We start from the raw sequence: 18,324 nt of genomic DNA, 5'->3' as shown, positions 1-18,324 counted from the left end.
ATCTGGGAAGGGTTGAGGCAGTGCCATGCTGAAGGGAATAGCCTGTCGGTGGGGGAGATACTGGGTGTGAGCAGCCGAGGGGTGACGGCGACACGGCATGGTGTCCCCCCCAGCTTTGTTCCCGGGAGTGGAGAGCCTGACACCGGCTTGGGTGCTACTGTCACAGTGTGCCCCTTCGGAGTGCGAGCTCGGTACGGATACAGCCCATCCCTCAGCGGGGGCTGTGCTCACCGCAGCCCTGTGTCGCAGTGTCCCCTCTCCCGGGCCGGGGGCTCAGCTGCGCACTCTACTCGGCGGAGCGCAGCTTTTTTGTCCCTCGCGCCCCGCCGTACGCGAGCGAAGCGTCCCCGTTCCCATGGCAGCCGGGCGGCGGCGTCGCTCCGGATGTGCGTCATGTGGCCTCCGCCAATGGGGAGGGCCAAGCTTGTGAGGGGAAGTCTCGCGATATCTCCGCCCGCCGATGGCCCTCCCATCAGCCCGCGCGGCCTAGGCTCTTCCTTTTCCGCCATCGCGCTCTCGGTGAGTGGGGTTGGAGCCGCGGGCGCGCCGCATCCGCCTCGTCCCGGCGCCATCCGCGCCCCGCGCCCGCCCCGCCCGCGCCGTCTCGGGCAGCGGGCACCGCGCCACCCGCCTGGCCCGGTTTGAGCCGCCGGCACCGGCCCTGGCGCCGTCCGGAGCCCCCGGAACGCGGGCTGGGGGGCGGCTCCTCCCGCCCGTGGTCCCGCGCTCTTCAGCGATGCGCGGCGGGAAGTGGGAGCGGCGGCCGGGCCTGGGCCGGAGCTCTGGGCGGCTGGGCCGGGCAGGACGCGGGGCAGCCGCGGAGCCAGTGCACTGTGGGGCGTGCGGATCGTGCGGCGGGGCCGGGGAAGAGGTAGCGGAGCGCGGGGAGCGGGCGCGGTCGGGGCCCCGGGAGGAAGCGGCCCGGCGTGGGGGCTGGCGGCCCTCACGGGAGGCGGGAGTTGGCTGGCGCGGTGCTGGTGGCTCGATGGTGAAAGTCCTCGTGTGCCACAGGACCTGCCCCGGTGCCCGGCGACGGCTCAGGGCACGGTGCTGGCAGCGCCCGGGCTCTGTCGGAGCGGTGGCAGTGCCAAGTCATCCTTGCCGGGCTGGGGCCGCTCCAAGGCTCCGAGAGCTGCTGGCAGGTTTCCTTTGAGAAGCGTTGTGTTTGTGCATCCTGCAGGTTTTTTGCAGATCAGTAAGCCGAGCAGCATCTCGGCAGCATCTGTTGATTTAATACCACGTAGGATCTAGTTATTGCACAGGATTGGTACTGTGCAGTTGGGTGTTAATTGGGTTTTAAGGGCAAACTGATTTACCTGAGGAGCTGTCACACTGCTGACATGGTGTCTGGATGGTGGTTTTGGAGTCGCGTGTGTGCTTTGCTAAAGCCGAATTTAACTGTGTCAGATTTCCTGACGTGTTATGGTAGAGCCGACTCTTGGTCACAGCTGAGCGTGTGACTCGGTTCACTTCTTTAGCTTGAGAGTGCTTTTTAAGGTTTAATGCAACTTTCGGTCAGTGTTGGATCTTTTCGATGTAAAACTAGCCCTGACAGAAGCGCTGCTCGGCGTTTCTGTGCCGAGGGGCCGGTGCAGTAACTGCTGCCCTCCCTGCAGGCACCATGGTGCGGATGAACGTTCTGGCCGATGCTCTCAAAAGCATCAACAATGCAGAGAAGCGCGGCAAGCGCCAGGTGCTCATCCGGCCGTGCTCCAAGGTGATCGTCCGCTTCCTCACCGTCATGATGAAGCACGGTAAGTCCCGGCCCTGCGTCCCCGGGTGTCCGTGGGTGCTGCTGGGGTAAAAGAAGTAAATCGAGGTGCTTGAAGTAGTTTGGTGCAACATAGTTAATTAGTTGTGTTACTGTAGCTAAGTGTTGTGTGTGTGTGTCTCTGTCTGCTGGTCTGCTGCAGGTTACATTGGTGAATTCGAGATAATTGATGATCACAGAGCTGGGAAGATTGTTGTCAACCTCACAGGCAGACTCAACAAGGTAGGATTTGTCTTCCTGCATTCAGTTCTCTAAAGAAGTGTTTAAATTAGACTTTTTTTTTAACTTTATGTTTGTCTGCTCCATTTCTAAAAGAACTTCTTTTAAAGGAGGTGGTATTTGTTGAATCCATGTAAATAAGAGTAGCACTGATGTTATCAGTTAAAAGGATGGTTAATTGGTCTGGATTCAAAGTGGTATATGGGTCACTAGTTACATTTCTTTTAAATTCTGGCTATGTAAGATATGCTTCCAGGGAAGTCTGCTTGTAAGTGCTGTGTGTTTCTCTCAGTTCAAAGGCTTTCTGGCTTCCTAGTGCTTTCTCAGTTTATTTGATATTTAAGCTATCTGGAAGACTTGTCTTAAGAGATAGGGGCTGAGTTGGTTTCCAGTTGATGTTTGATAGCTGCAGATATGGAGAAGACAGATCTTTCTCCTGCTGCCAGGTGGGCTTTGTTTGCAGTGAGGAAAAGTTGAATGTTACATTAAGTGGTGCCTGTGAGGTTCCTGGGGCATATGAGGCATTCGTGAATGTTTTGGAAATTCTTAAATGCTTATGTCTCAAACTACTGTGTAGTTCTGTGTGACTTGCTGTGCATCATTTTTTACAGTTAAGCTCTTCCAGTGAGAGTTGGCTCTTCAGTAAAGAAATAAAAAATATTTCTTGGTCAGAATATGTTTGGGGCTGTCCTCATGATAAAGATGCCATCTGAAAATTGCAGAGTGTATAAGGCAGATAATGCTGACACCCCCAAATTACCGTAGTAGTTACAGTAATTACAGTAGACACAGTGTTATGTGTCTGTAATAAAGGTGATGTAGGTCAGGTTTGAGAGTAGTGTTCCTTGAACTCTTCCAGGATGATATGGATCTTCCAGGCTAATGGATATAATGTTTCTCCCAATCACTGCAGTAAGGGAGCAGTTGTTTAGTTCAGAAGAATGTGCATAGTGCAGGAAGGTGTGCTTCTGGGTTGGTGTTACATAGTTGTTAAAATAATTGGAACCAGTGAGGTAACTGGTGGTGCTGGTGGTCTTGGTCAGTAATACAGTTACCTTGAAAATTCCAGTAACATGTTAATTTCTTCCTGGTTAAAATCTATGTGGGTTTCTTTTTTGCTTACCATGTATGATGGTTAGAGGTGGAATATCCCTGAGCAATCCTAGGAATGTTGTTGCTGATGTTACAGCATGCTTTTGTGCTTGCCCAGGTGTGGGCATTATGTGGGTGGTGTGGCTTCAGCAGCAGTTTAGGGCTGTTCAGGTGAGGAGGAGGAGTGAGGCTGAGGCAGGAACGGGAGTGGAGTTGCTGGATGTGAGGTCCTGGTGTAACAGTGTGTGTGACAGCACTTGGTAAGGTCCTGCAGGCAGGGAGCTGGGATCACACATCTGCAAATCCATAAAGTTCTTCAGTTTGTAATGGAATCCTCTCTTACAGTGTGGTGTAATCAGTCCCAGATTTGATGTGCAGCTGAAGGATTTGGAAAAGTGGCAGAACAACCTGCTGCCTTCCCGTCAGTTTGGGTGAGTATGAGGAAGGGTCAGATTGTGTTGTGTGTAAAAGTGTTACACTCACAAGCTGCCTGAGTTAGAGTCACATGGCACCTTTTCCTCTGATAGCCTGGAGTTAAATTCCAGTGTAAAAATCCATCCTCCATATAAATGCCCTTTTAAACCAGCTTTACAGGGGCACTGCTAAGCAAGGATCTGTTTCTGTTTGTCTTTGGTAAAATCCTTGTTTCACCATTTCACAGTTTAATGGAAAGTAGGACTTTTCTCATACTTGTTTTGGTTTTATGAATGGCTGTTCTTAAATGGGGAAGGAGTTATGTAAGTTACCAGGCCAGTGAAAATAAATTGTGCTACTTGAATTCACATGTCCAGACTGTGTGCAAGTTAATCAGATATGAAGTGATGTGGAACTTGGAGCCTCTGTTGAACGAACCTCCACAACATAGGAAATCTTATGTGCAATGTACCTTTTCTTCACAAAGTGTATGGAACTGAGAGCTGTAATTTCCAGTGCACCAGGATGGCAGAGCTGGAAGAGTGTCCAGGGCCTCAGCCAGTGTGTCCCATCAGAGGAAGGATTGACTAACAGTTCTGTGCTGTTTCTGTTCTTAAAGCTCCAGTAGAAGCTCCTGCTTCAGCTGACCCTGTGTAGCTACTCTGTCGTCATTGGGAGTTTTAAGAGTATTTAGAGTGGTGGGACAGGAGGTTCTCAGACATGGAGGTGTGTTGGTAATGCAGGTGCTGGCATTAGCAGTGGCAGCTGCTGCAGGTGCAGATGCTGCCCTGCACCAGTCAGTGTTCAGCACTGAGGCAGAGATCCCAGCTGAGGAGCTGTCTGGCACTGTGGCACCTCTGCCTGCACTGGGGAGCAGCATCTGTGGAGGATAGAAGTGGACTTGATCTAGAAACCTGTCCATTGCCCAGTGGGAATATGCAGGGAAAGAGGCAAATAGTTGAAAACAGAAGTCTGTCAGTGCCCTGTGTGTGCTGCAAAGCTGTGCTTGTGAGGAGCTGCTTTGCACTGCTGATAATCAGTCTCACTGTGTTGGACCTGTTACAGGAACAGGCCTTGCTGTTTGTGACACAGATGAAGGTGGTGCTGTCAGCTCTGCAGCAGCCTGGAGCAGGGAGATAAACTGAACATTTGCTCTCTCTTGGCAGGTATATTGTCCTGACAACCTCAGCTGGCATCATGGACCATGAGGAGGCGAGACGAAAACACACAGGAGGCAAAATCCTGGGATTCTTTTTCTAAAACTTGTAAAAAAAGAGGATACTAATAAATTGTTCAAATGGACTCTGGTGTTTCCAGTGGGTATTTTAATGACCTCAAACACTGCCTGTGACAGTGCTTGTAACAGTTCTTCAGTAGTGCTGGAGGTCCAGCTTCACTTCAGATGATGTTTGGGTTCCACACCATCCCTGGTCACAGTTCTATTTCTGTTAATGATATAATGATATAATGGTACTTCTGAAAGTTACCACAGGAGTGCCATTTTGGGGTCACTGTACAGGAGAGCCTCAGCAGGGGAGCTCTAATGCTAAACTAATGCTAATCCCAGCTGTCCTGCTTGGGCTCACCTTGCAGGTGGTCAGTACATGTCTCTGCAGTTACCTGTGTGTGATTCTAGAGTTTCACCTTTTGCCTCAATAATAGAAGATGCCTTGCCAGAAGGTGTTTCCTGTTTATGGTTAGAAAAGTTGTGGGATGTGGGATTCTGGAATAATTAAAATGGCTGAAGTTTTGATTTCAGATTGCAGACTTGTTCCGCATATGGTGAAAGGAGTAACTGAGGTTGGGAGGTGAATAATTCTTTTACTTCAAATTTCTACTTTGAAAGTGTTTTGAAACCCCAGAATTTTGGGTAGAGTTGTTGCTGTGCAGCTGCTTTGTGTGTTGCCACAAAGAAACAACTGTTAGGGATTTTGTTACATTTTCAGAGTGAGGAAATAAGGTTGTCTGAACCTATAGGTAGGGAATTTTAGTATTGAATGAGTTTGTTTTCTTCAGGCACATGACAGCACAGTGTCCTTGATGCAGAGAAATCAGATGTGTTTCAAGGCAGTACCTGGACCAGTACAACTTGGTAGAGGATGAGCAGCAAGCTGGGCTGATTGCATTGTCCTCCATCAACAGCTGGAACTGCCCTGCCTTGTTTCATTTTGTTTGGAGTGTTACCAGTTAGGAGCCTTTGGATACGTAGCAAGTGTTTCAACACTCCGAACCAGCTGGTGAAATTTGTGATTCTGATACAAACAGTTGGAAACCAAGTTTTCCTGCTTGGTGATACATCCCCATGCCCACCATGTGCAGTTGCTTGGGTTGGAAGTGTCCTGCCTTGAAGGTGATACTTCATCACTGACCTCGGCATGGAAGGGGCTCTTCAGGCACTGAGTGAGCTCAATAACTCTGTAACCTCTCTTGGTTCAGTCTGTTACTCTTCATGGAGGAAAGGAGAAGGTGATACTATTAAGCAGAAGGTCTTTACTCTGGGCAGACACTGCAGTGTCACTGATGTGGTTGGTGCTTCCCAAGGAAGGTGAGAGCCAGCAGAACTCTGAGAGTGCTCACAGGAGATGTGATGGCAGCAGCATCCTGACCTGAGCCTGGCTGAGAAGAGCAGGGGCACAGGATAAAGCTGGTTTACCTGCTGGGTCACAGCTGTGGTGGATTGGAGACAGCATCAAAACATTCAAATGGCATCACTGGTTCTCAGTTTGACTGGAAACAAATCTGCTTAGCTGCAGGTTGTACACTGAATTAGAGTAGTTACAAACTCAAGAGTCTCTTTCAGCCCTCACTTAGTTGTCAAATAGAGCTATTTGGTGACAGCTGGGGTTTTGTACTTCTTGCTCAGAGTAACCCTGAAGATTGTATCAAGATTCACTATTCTTTTTTATAAAATCTTGATTTTTCTCAAGTCTAGAATAGAACATGTTTGTCATACCTAGTGGAAGAAGGCCAATTACAGTTCAGAGCTTCCTTTAGATGAATTAACTATGGCAGGTTTCCTGCTAGTTTGACATTTGTTTTAAATCAGTTTTGCACAAGACATACATGGCAGTTTTTCTGGCCTGGCTTAGCTGTGTGTCCTTTACTCCCAAAGCGACTCCTGAGGTAACAATTTCTTATGTTCTCAGTTGACAAATCAGTTGGGAATGAACTGTAAATTTATTCCACAAGCCAGCCCAGCAAATTTATAGACTTATTACATGGAAATTAGTGCTCTGATGTAACAATGATGACTTGGAGGAAAGGAAGCAGCAGCAGATGCGCCTTTTCCACAGGATATTTGCAAAAGTGACTGTATCCAGGCTTACCACATGTGGAAGCTGGTTTGGGTTCATGAGATGATCTCCGAGCTTGCACCTCACTGGTGAAAGCTTTACTCCTGGGCTGCTGGCTGAGAGCCATGAACTTTGGAAGGTGGCCTTGGGAGCTGACAGGAGAGATCATGACAACACAACAGCTTTAAAAGGGTTTGCAGGAATTCTTACTCCCAGATATGTTTAAAATCTGAAAGTGATGTAATTTTTAAAAAATTATCACTAAACAGTGATGTTTAGTGGGCTGAGTGCATGCATATGCCTTGGGCAAGCAGTTTGTAGGTAAAAGCATTTTGGGTAAGAAAAGGATTGATAGAGGGGGAGGGGAAATGGCACAAAGCTGAAGGTGCAGTGTGGATTGCAACAGGTGATCAGGGGCAGGTGAGTTCAGAGAAGGGGTTTGGTGGGGCAGAGGGAACATCAGTGATGGAGGGGCTGAGGGACAGAGCAGCTGACCTTCATGGGGGGAAAGCTGGCAGGGTGGGTGTCCCCTGAGAAGTTACCAGCTTTGCCCCGGGGCTGTCCTGGGTCCTCTGTGGTCCAACACTGAAGGTGATGGTGTCACCTCTGTGCCCTGCACACCCATCCTGAGCCCTCTGTCCATGCCTGGAGCAGCCCAGAGCTCCCCTGAGCCTGTGCTGGAGCTGCCCTGCCTGCAGCCCCTTTCAGCTGCTCCCCTGCTCACAGCCACGTGTCAGCATCATAGTCCAGTCCCAGGGGCACAATGGAGTCAGAACTGATTTTGGTTGTGAAAATGAGTGAATTGGATACAGCTGGGAGAGGGCTGGCGATGCCCCTGCAAGGTACAGCCCAGTCTCACCTTGCAGTCAGATCAGTATTTTGGGGTACCCTGCTCCTTATGCCGTGGCTAAAGAAGAGGATGAAGGGTGTTCAAACGAGCTGCCCGCTGTGGATCCAAACACCGATTTGCTGGTGCCTGAGAAGGTGTCAGCAGAGGGCAGCAGCCGACCTGCAGTCACTGGAGGTGGAGAGGAGTATCCTGGTTTCTGTTCCCTGGTCCACAATGAGAGTTTTCTCTGCCTTTGATGCTTTGAGCCTACTTTAAGGTAATATTGGAGGTGAGAATAAGTGTGGATCTTCAAAATACTGCAGCAGGCTAAGGAGCCTCGTGTGTGACAGTGGCTTGACTGGAAATGCACTTTTTTCCCCCTCATCCTTTTCTCTAATGCTATTTAGCTAATTTAGATTTAAGACGAGGCTATATCCTACTGCCTATTAATGTAAGTATCCATCTGTCAGTAAATACCTGGGTGGATTTAACCACAGTTTAGTCAGGAGAACTGTTCTAGTGAAGTCAGGGGGTTGCAGAGGCTGGTGGCCTCCCTTTTTGTTCATGCCTCTGATGTTTTCTCTGCTCAGGTGCTGCTCTTGTATTATTAATGCAGTAATGGGCTGTAATTATCATGAGTTGGGAACAGTGATGCTGTTGGTACATTTGTGCTGGAGCAGGAATTAAGTTCCTAGTGTAGTTTAGTTACATATAGTGAGGCTTTTAACTGCTGGTGCTGCACTTAATCATTGTGTATGCATTCCTGTGGCACTGTCTGCTTTTGGACAAGGTGCTCTAGCAGGGTATGTGATCCCCTCCCCAGCTTTCAGACTGCTTTTTTAAGACTGGGGATAATTCTGTGTGAGGGCCATGGAAATGGAGAGCATTCCTGCCACTCTGTAATCCATTGCTATTTCCTCTTGGAGTTTTATAATTTATGACTAGGGGTTGATTTGTTTCATATTTAATTCACTTGATTTATTGTTCCCACTCTGTGAACAAACCATGCTACACATTCTCCAGAAAACTTTTTCTCCAGGAGCTTGCAATCCCCTGCCTGTCATCCCTAGATGTCTCTCTTGCCTTAATGTAAGAAAATATGGAAAAGACAAAAGTACTGAAATACTTGGTATGTGATCCTGGATAGAAATGTGTATGTGCAGCACTCCTCCATCTTCACCTCCCTATTAGCTTAGAGTGGGATTGGCCCCTTCATTTGTGGGGAAGACACGTGGCACAGCCATTCTTGTTGTGTTCCCCTGATGCAAGTTAACTCTGCTTTCAGCTGGACCAGGCTGTAAGCAGGAAGGGGCAAGGTGGTATCTGGGAGTAGGGGAAAAGTAGGTGATGGATGGGTTAAAGAAAAGCTGCAGCTGAAGCCCACCTCTGGGCACTGTCTTAGTCTCATTAGCTCCATGGATGGAGCTCAGTTTGTGTTTGGTCCACTGCTGTTTGTGCCAGTTTGAAAAGCAAAGTCCAGGAACATCAATGACAACTTTAGGTTTTCAGTATCTTTACAAATCAGGCCTTTAACCATAAGAGTAAAAAAGAAGGGGAGAAATTAAAGGTTATTTTTTCTTTTTCTCCCTACCCCTCTGCAATTCACATGGGTGCTTGTCTCCTCACTTGCAGTAACATGCCCAGCTGTATTCTTGCATAACAGGATCCTCAGCACGTGATCCCCGTGTCTGTGTGGGCAGGTAATCAGCTCTGGCCCTCCTTCAGTCCTTGGGATTTCTTCCTTAGGGCAGCAACATTAGCCCCTCAGTTAAGCATCTGCCCTGCTCAAGTTTGAAACCATTTTTACCTCACTGGGGAGGCTGTGGGTGTCAGAGCTGACTGCACACCTTGTGGTGTTTGTGCTGGGACTTGTGTTCTGTTCAGGATGGGCTCATGGGTCTGTCCCCCTTGGGCAGAAGCCAAAACTTTGCTTGTTTTTCATGACTGGTGGTGATTTCTGGCTCAGTTCTATTTCTAGTTGACAGTCCAGCCCAGGTAGCAGGAGTTGGGGTTTTATGTGAAGCCTTGTGCAGTGTGTGTTACATCAGGGGAAAGAGGAGATGTGTGCATAGGGCCACTGAATTCATCTGCAGGCAGGTGTTTGCTCTGGGAGGGAAGCAAAAATCAGGAGACTATTTTTAGCTCTGAAATACTTTTATTGAATGACATTCAGTCCTTGCCAGCCTTTGATGAGCAAAGAAATAATCCCTGAAGGGAAGAGCCAGAGGTGCCTGGATCTGTGCTGGGCTGCTGGCAGCTCCCAGTGTGGCTGTGGGAGGGCTGGGACAGCTCCTGGGACAGCTCTTGGGCCAGCAGCCACCTGCAGCCACCACCTAACCAGGCACGGGCTGAGAGAGAAGTGCTGGAGTGCAGGAAGGTATCTGAGCATGAACAAAAATGATTCTGAGCCCATTTTCCTGAGAGAGACCCTGTCCTGTGGAGCAGGATGTGGGGCTGAGAGCCACAAGCCCGTGGCACATCAGGAGTCAGGCCCAGGCCAGAGAGCCCATCTTGCAAATTGCTGAATTATAAAGCCAGGGCTGGTAGGTGGTGGCTCCAGAAATAGATACAGAGGTAGCACATAATGCTCCCTGATAGCTGAAATAAAAAGAATTAAACTGTACAAAAGTGTGCTTTAATTGCTAACTCTCTCCTGTCTGCTTAAATCACTAGAAATAAAGGTCTCCTCCTTAGTGATGAGCAGTTCCAGGCAGAACAGACGTGATGGGGAAAACATGTTTGGAATAAATACTGATGTGAATGACACTTATTAGCTACAGTGTGGCATATTTATTTCTCTGTAGTTAGCATAATAGCACAGCTTGAAATGAGAAGGGTTCTTTACTTGTGTCTGTGTGTGCGTGCATAAAAATAACAATGGCTTGTTTTGGGCAGAATGCAGATGATTCTGCTGTCTCTGCAATTAGCACTGGTGTTTGGGTGGTGCCAGCTGCTGTGGCACTGAGAGAGGGGCCCAGGCATGGCTGTGCTTTGGGCAACCCTTCCCTCTCTGTGCTTTGGGCAAACCTTCCCTTCCCTGTGGCAAGCAGGACTATCATGGATATTTCACCCCTGAGGAAGGGGAGAGAATGATGCATCTGACTCCATCTTATCAAAAGGCTAATTAATTACTTTATTACGCTGTATTATTCTATACTATATTACATTACATCTAAACTGAATATGCCAAACACTCAACTCTGCACACACTGTGCAGAATCTCGTGACTGTCAGCGACAGTCCCAACACACACACACACACACACACACACACACACACACACACACACTGATAGGCCCTGACAGGCCAAGGAAACAAAACACAGTCACTCTGGGTAAACAATCTCCATACTGCATTCTACTTTTGCACAAATATGGGCACAGCAAATGATAAGAATTGTATTTCCTTTCTCTGAGGTTCAGAGAACGTGAAACCCAGAAATATTCTTGGGAAGAATTGTGCCTTGCTTTTCTCTGTGAAGAGAAATGTGATGACACAGGACAGTAAGCAGAGCAGCACAGCTGGCTTCTCTCCCTGCTCAGTGCCTGCCCCTGTTGGCTCTGCTCTCCTTTGAGTGCTGCAGGGCTCCTACAAGGGCAAAGCAGCACCTGCCAACCTTCCCAGGGCTCCTGGCAGGGTGACCACAGCCAGCAGGCTCAGCTGGAACTGTGCCTGGACTGGGAAACATTCTGATTCTCTCCCAGGAATTCAGCCCCAGGTGTGAGGGTGACTGGGGGAAGGCTTCCTTGTCTCCTGAGGAGCCAGGTGGGGATAAGGCTGGCTGCTGGCATGTGCAGGTTACCTTCCCTCCTGCCCGTGGGCACCTGCCCACCTCAGCCTTGTCCTTCTGCTCTGTTCCAGGTGCCTGGTGCTGGGTGGTGCTGGCTGTGCCAGGGTCTGGCAGCCCTGCCCCTTCTCCTTCCATGGCTTTGGCATTTCTCACCCCCAGGGATTTCTCACCCCTGAAGTGATTTGAAAAGCACTGAGCAGTTCAGTGAGGGCATCAGACACTACTGCTGCCATATCCTCCCTCCCCAAGGTCCTGGAGCAAGAAGGGAGGGAAAGCTCTGCTGGGAGTCTGTGCTGGGCAGACACTGCTAGCCAGCACAGGGAAGAGCTTGCAAGAGCTCTTGGAGCTCCTTGCAGGAAGCTCCTTGCAAGAGCTTCCAGACAAATCTGGCATGTGCGTGGTTCAGTGGGCATCATCTTCCTGTTGCTTTGACACAGCAATTTCTCTTCTCTTCTGCATTTTAATGTTAGAATGTGTGGATATGGACAGTCTTGGACCTCTACTGTCCTGCTCCAGCTTTGAGTGAAGGTGTCTGGTGGATTGCACAGCTGCTTGGGGAAGGGGAGACAGCAGGATGGACAGACAAAGGGACTGCTAGAGCCCTCTTTCCTTAAGAAAAGCCATGAGGTATTTCAAAGAAGCAGCCAAGGTGGGCTGTGAGCACTGAGCACTGTCTCAGGAGCCATCTCACCCCTTTTTGTTGAGGGGAATAATTATACTGTGGTAAAAGTATTTACTTGCTACTTTTTGTACTGTATTCTTCCATTGCTGAAATGTGAGATGAAAAACCTGGGAGTAACAAACTTTCTGTTTTAAGCCCACTTGATTGAGTGCTTGGTTGAGAAATACCATAAAAGTGCCAGACCAGAGCTTGAAATATCACATTACCAGGTGTCAGGCTGCTTATAACTTCCACTCTGGGATTGTGGAGGATTTTTTTTCCTGTTGGTCTTTTAATGAAAATGCCAAAGGGGGAAAAACTATTACAAAAAAATAAAAAATGCTGCTTTGATTGAAAATAAAAATGCTGAGGCAGCAGCAACTTTCAGTAGCACTTGCTCTGTTGCATTGCCCTGACAGATTATTTCCCAAGCCTGGGGGATGCTGCAAGGGTCTGCTCTGAGCACAGTCCTGCTGGCTTTGGTTTTGGCAGGGAGGGAAAGCTCTGTGCTGAGGTTACAGTGCTGTGCCAGTGCAGGGATGTGAGAGAGCTCCTGGCACTGCCAGCCTCTGTGCAAGGGCTGGGACAGAGCAGGGAGGGACTTCCACTGCTGGGGGCTCTGAAGGATGGCTAAAGGAGCAGCTGTCACCTGTGAAAGGTGGCTAAAGGAGCAGCTGTCACCTGTGAAAGGTGGCTGGGGAGGCAGCTGTCACCTGTGAAAGGTGGCTGGGGGGGAAGCTGAGTGCTGTGTAGCATGAGTACCCAACAGTGGTGCTGGGAAAGAAGGCGGGCAAGGCTAACACAGAGTGCTGCTGGAGAGGTGGGGAGGGCATCCCTGACTGAAAGGAGGAGGAAGATACTTAGTCAGAGTTGGAGATCCATGTGGCAGCTCAATAAACCCCCTGGGGTGGAGAAAATGATGCTGTAGGAGGATAATCTTGGCCAGGTCCAGCTCATAGTGACTTTGGGTGGCATCAGTGCCTTTAGTCCTGGCCTTCAGCAGTGTGACCTGTTCTTAGGGTTTAAAATGTAACACAGTATGGTAATGTAATGATTCTTCTAAGCTGTATGTAAATGCTATAGGATTTGTATCTTGTATTAGATTGGTTATTTTGTGCTGTCAAGGATGGAGGTGTCCCAGCCTGTACCCCACCACTGGAACATGCCCCTGCTGGGAGTGTGATCCCCTGGCTGGCCTGTGCCTGGCACAGGAAGGACCCTCCTGCCTGGGACACACAAAGAGGTGCTTGAGGACACCAGGAAACCACCTGGGGAGGCCACAGTGCCCCAGAGCAGCCTGCATCTGTGGGGGTTCTGTGCTCCTCTCCAACTGAGCAGATTGCTCCTCTGGGGCTCCAGAGGCTGGAATCCCTCCCTGTAGGAATGCTGGCACCTTGCACAGCAGGGAAAGGGAAACTCCCAGACGTGGCAAACAATCTGCAGCAGTTAAAGCTACACCAAAAGCATCTTGCATGGAAAATCAGACAGAGCAGGAAAAACAGCATTTACCATCAATATAACACAGCTGAAATCTCTTTCTTGGAGATAATAATCTCTGACTCCAGCAGTAAAAATACAGAACAGAAACTGGAAGAAGCCAGAAAACATGGTCGTGGGAGTGAATCTCGGTGAAATGAAAATTAAAAACACAGTGAGAAGCATGGAACTGCCTTGAGTAAAACCAGCTGGCTGCCCAGAACTGCACCCAGGATCCTGTGGGAGGCACAGGGGGTGTGGGGAGCAGCGGGGCTGGGGCTGTGCCAGCGCTCAGCTGGGAGGGCACAGGAGGGGGGGAGAGGAAGATCAGGATCTCAGGGTTCCCTTGCAGCCTGGGGGACATTCAGGTGCTTGCCTTTGGCTCCCAGTGTGAAGGAAAAAGTGATTTCTTCTGTCTGAGGGACAAGGGCTGATCCTGGCTCCTGCCTGGGGCTCTGCCCTGAGCTGTTGCCCTTCCTCAGCAAATCCCCCACATTTAGGGCTGTGCAAGCCAGACCCATGCAGGGCTCCAGCAGTGGAAGGGAAGGTTTCAGCTGGCCCAGAGAGGCAGCACTGCCAGCTGGGCTGACCTCAGAGCAGCCATGGCATCCTTATTGTCCCTGCTATGTGGGACCCATGCAAATCAGAGCCACAAAGGTGGGCTCCTCCTGCTGTCTCCTCCTTCATTTTTAAGTGCTATAGGAGATGCACAGCCTTTTATCAAAGAATGTCAGTGTCTGGTGTGAATATGTATGTCTTTTGACTATTTCAGGCTGACCTTGATGTGTTTGTTATGCTAAGTGTCATAAAAATCAAACTGCTAAATTAACTAGCTGCTATTTCCACAACACCAAGGAAGCACCTGGGGCCCTTCTGCTCCCTGCAGACAATGGCTGAGGGAGGCTTATGCAACTCCTGCTCTGCTGGTGGCTGCTCTCTTCCAGAGCTGCCATGGTATTTTTAGATGCAAAGGAGAAGTGTCTCCTAACTATATGCTAATCACATTTTCAAAGCTTCAGCTGATATTAGAATGATTCAGCCGTGTCCTGAATTCACATATTTTGTTTGTTGCCTTTTGTATGCTCTGTGTAGCTTTTCATACAACTCTGCCTATTCTCTACCAAAATCATGGCTTGGGAGCTGCTGTATGACAAAGGATGTTTTTATCCCTTTTTGAAGATCTTTTGAGTTATCCTTAGCCCTAGCTATCTGAAATACAGACTCATGCATATATATTCTCTCTGCAGGCAAAGAACAGAGGCAGGAGCAGACTTTACAGCTGTGATTCTCAAATTTTATTAAAGGGCTGCCTGACCTTCAGGGGAAAGGAAAGTATTTGAGAGCCATCATATCTGATGCTGCCACCCCGATGTTCATTTATGGTCAAATAACTTTTTGATGGGATTTTTTTATTAGTTTTTCTTGCCCTTTTGTGTTCTCTCTTGCCTGGTGGGAATGTGCTCGATAAATGTCTTTGTGTGTGTCTTCCACAGCACCCTCAGGCCTGTGCTGAACTCGGGTGTGCAGCCCTCGTGGCCTCTGCCCCCACAGCCTGATGTGCTGCGTGCCAAGCTGAGGAAAAAAGTCACTTTACTGCAGATAGTCTGCTGAAATTAGTCCTTTTCTTAGCAAAAAGGTGCCACATCTCAGCCCAGGACATTGTCTGGTGCTCAAGAGGTGTCCCCAAATCCAGTGCAGCACACCATGAAGTCACCAAGTGCTGATACAAACAGGGAACACAACAAGGGAGGGTTCCAGCTCCTCCTGGTGAGGGCTGCTCTCAGAGCAGGGCTGCTGGGGTCCTTGGGAGGGAAGGGGAGTGATGGGAGACCCAGCTGGGCTTTACTGGTGTTCACTGCTGCTCCTGAGCCCAGCTGGGCCTTGCTGGTGTTCCTGAGCCCAGCTGGGCTTTACTGGTGTTCACTGCTGTTCCTGAGCCCAGCTGGGCCTTGCTGCTGTTCCTGAGCCCAGCCTGGCCTTGCTGGTGTTCCTGAGCCCAGCTGGGCTTTACTGGTGTTCACTGCTGTTCCTGAGCCCAGCTGGGCCTTGCTGGTGTTCACTGCTGTTCCTGAGCCCAGCCTGGCCTTGCTGGTGTTCCTGAGCCCAGCTGGGCCTTGCTGCTGTTCCTGAGCCCAGCTGGGCCTTGCTGGTGTTCCTGAGCCCAGCTGGGCCTTGTTGGTGTTCCTGAGCCCAGCCTGGCCTTGCTGGTGTTCCTGAGCCCAGCCTGGCCTTGCTGGTGTTCCAGGCTCAGCTGGTGGGGCAGAGGAGAGCCATGAGCAGCTCTCCACAGAGGTAGGTGATGCTCTGGGGATCCCCACATGGGATGGTGCTTCCAAAACCTTGGAAATGGCCTTTCTGTGGCCAAGAAGCTCCTGGGTTTGCTGTTCCCTCCCAGGCCACCTCTGCCCGTGGCTGAGGGGACACTGGGCCCCTCTCCCAGGGATTTGGGGATCTTTGCCCTTTCCAGGCTGCTCTCCTGGTGCTGAGTCCAGCCTGTGGGCTCAGATGGGCCAGGCACCTCTGGAGGCCCTCACTGCCCCTGAGGAGGATGGGCTGATGGCCCAGCACAGCTCCTGGCCCACACAAGGCTTAAGCAGCTGCAGGCAGGACCCCCCAGCCCTGCTCAGATGGAGCTCCCTCTTTCCTGCTCTCCCATCTCCCCCATTCCCCCTCTCCCATCTCTCCCTTCCTCTGTCCTATCTCCCCATTCCCTGTCCCACTCCTGCTGTCCCTGTGACTGAGTGCTGCTGGAGGATCTGTGCTGTCCCCCCTCTCTTCCCTGCTCTTCTCTTTTCCCCCTCCTCCTCTTTTAATCCCTGTCTTGCTTGGTTTCAACATTTTTATCCTGATCTTCAAGGACCAAAGCAAACCGCTTCCAACAGCTCAGGAAGCTGGTCAGATTTGCATTTAGCATATTTAAATATTTAAATATGTAACATATTTAGGGTTGAATTAAAGCAAATGGAGACAAAATTGGGAGCAGACTGAAGAATGAGTGTGTGTGTGCATGTAGGGAAGAATAAAGGCAATGTGTGCAGATACACAGGGAAAATAAAATGTGGAAAAGGAGACAGAGAGAGCCTGGTCCCTCTTTGTTGTTGCATCAAGCACACTGTGACTAATGGTGATAATTTCCCATACCCCCCAGTACCATAACAGAAGAAAAAACCTAATTGTCATCTGCCACCCACTGCTTGTAAAGCAGCTTCTCTTAAATAGTTCTTATGTATTGAGTTCAGCTGTCAAAAGGAGCAGCTTTTTTCATGGTCTGCAGAATGCATTTCAGTTTGAACACAGCTCCATGCAAAGGTCACCCCATCAAAAATGTTTCCCTCAGCAGTGAGCATAATGGCAAAGCCCAGCATTTTGCAGTCTACTCTCACAATTTTACTTGATGTTTTTTAAAATGTTAGACAGCTGGAGATTAAATTCCCTTTGATGGGCAGGATTTGAGGGAGAGTGTTTTATAGAATATTTTGGGTTTCCCCCTCCTCTCTGCCATGCTGTGGTATGGGCTCCTTAGTAGCTACTTATGACAGGTAGTAGAGCCATAAAAAGAGCAGGAGACAGAGGAAAATTGCCTATTGTTCTTCAGATTGGCTGTAGTTCCTTAGGATATCAGTATGTGCTCCTGTGTGTGCCAGTGTTTTAATGGTAGTTTGGATTCTGGATGCTTAAATTACTCTCCCTGTCAAGTGTTTCCACTTGACCACGTTCCAAAATGAAAAGACTTTGGGAGTCAGCCTACAGTGAGAGGGAGACCACAGGAGTGAATGCCACTGCAGGCAGAAGGCAGGGGTCACGCAGCAGCAAGAGGAGGTTTTCTTCTTCCGTTTCCCCAGGAGCTGGGGCTGGGCAGATGAAAGTGATAATTCCAGAGGTGCCTGCTCTATGTGTGTACCCTCCCACATAACCTGGCAGGGAAAAACAAGACATGGTCAGACTGGCTTCTGCTGGGCATCTGAGGGTGGCTGCTACATCTTCAAGGATATAGCTTGCATGTTTCATCCACATTTCTACAAAAACTTTGCTATGTCATTGAGTTGTGGAAGGGAAGGTTGGAAAAGGTTTTATTTGCCCCTAGAAGAAATGTTTTGTGCTGTTGTGCTGCCTGGGTAACCCGTGGTGACTTTTGCCCAAAGGACTGTGTGTAGACCATGAAAACAGTGCTCTGCATCAGCTCCTACCAAACATGTGCTGAGTGAGCTTCTGAGACAGCAGGGACAGCTGGGACAATGCCAACAGCACCTTATCTACAGGAGATGCTGCCCGATACACCCCGAACAGGTTCTCTAGTGGTACAGGTGTTGCATTTTCTCAGCATGCATCAGGACTGAAAACTTTGTGTCTCTCCAGGCCTTATTCTTCTTGTAAATGTTAAATTTGCCTTTTTTAAAGGGCAACAGTACCACATGTAAAAAATCTTAGTTACAAGTGTGCTTTGAAGGCAGCAGAACCTGCTTTGTTCTGTTGTACTGGTAAAAATGTCTTGACAGGGACAGGCAGCGAGGTCCTGGCCTGAATAAACTGGCCTGGAATTAGGCAGGGGATGTTTTGCAAGGGTGTTCCAGCTGGGGGAAACTACACACTCTGGTCTCTTCTTGCTTCTCTGCCACTGTGCAGTTCAGAGAGATTCCTTGTTTTAAGCTGTGTTGTTCATGGCTGAGTGACTGGGTGAAGGAGCCCGTACTTGGGCCCCTCTGCAGGTGACAGTGCCACGAGGTGGCAGTGGCCACCAAATAATGGCTGTCCAGAAGCAGGATGTCCAGGAGTGCATTT

At 49.5% G+C, this 18,324-nt stretch overlaps 1 protein-coding gene across 1 annotated transcript; it reads left to right on the top strand.

Moving 5' to 3' along the window:
- The first annotated feature begins 402 nt into the window (after positions 1-402).
- RPS15A (ribosomal protein S15a) lies at positions 403-4,798 on the top strand. Its single transcript, XM_059861336.1, has 5 exons — positions 403-519; positions 1,617-1,754; positions 1,914-1,993; positions 3,428-3,513; positions 4,663-4,798. The coding sequence occupies exons 2-5, from the start codon at positions 1,622-1,624 to the stop codon at positions 4,754-4,756; spliced, it is 393 nt and encodes a 130-aa protein (XP_059717319.1). The 5' UTR covers positions 403-519; positions 1,617-1,621; the 3' UTR covers positions 4,757-4,798.
- Positions 4,799-18,324: the final 13,526 nt, after the last annotated feature.

The sequence above is a fragment of the Haemorhous mexicanus genome, chromosome 17, assembly GCF_027477595.1.
Source record: "Haemorhous mexicanus isolate bHaeMex1 chromosome 17, bHaeMex1.pri, whole genome shotgun sequence".
Taxonomy (NCBI): Eukaryota; Metazoa; Chordata; class Aves; order Passeriformes; family Fringillidae; genus Haemorhous; species Haemorhous mexicanus.
This window is presented reverse-complemented; position numbering and strand designations above follow the sequence as displayed.

Coding starts and splice junctions, on each gene's coding strand:
- RPS15A (XM_059861336.1), top strand. CDS start 1,622: ATGGTGCGGATGAACGTTCTGGCCGATGCTCTCAAAAGCATCAACAAT. Junction 1,755..1,913: donor CACCGTCATGATGAAGCACG/GTAAGTCCCGGC, acceptor GGTCTGCTGCAG/GTTACATTGGTGAATTCGAG. Junction 3,514..4,662: donor CTGCCTTCCCGTCAGTTTGG/GTGAGTATGAGG, acceptor CTCTCTTGGCAG/GTATATTGTCCTGACAACCT.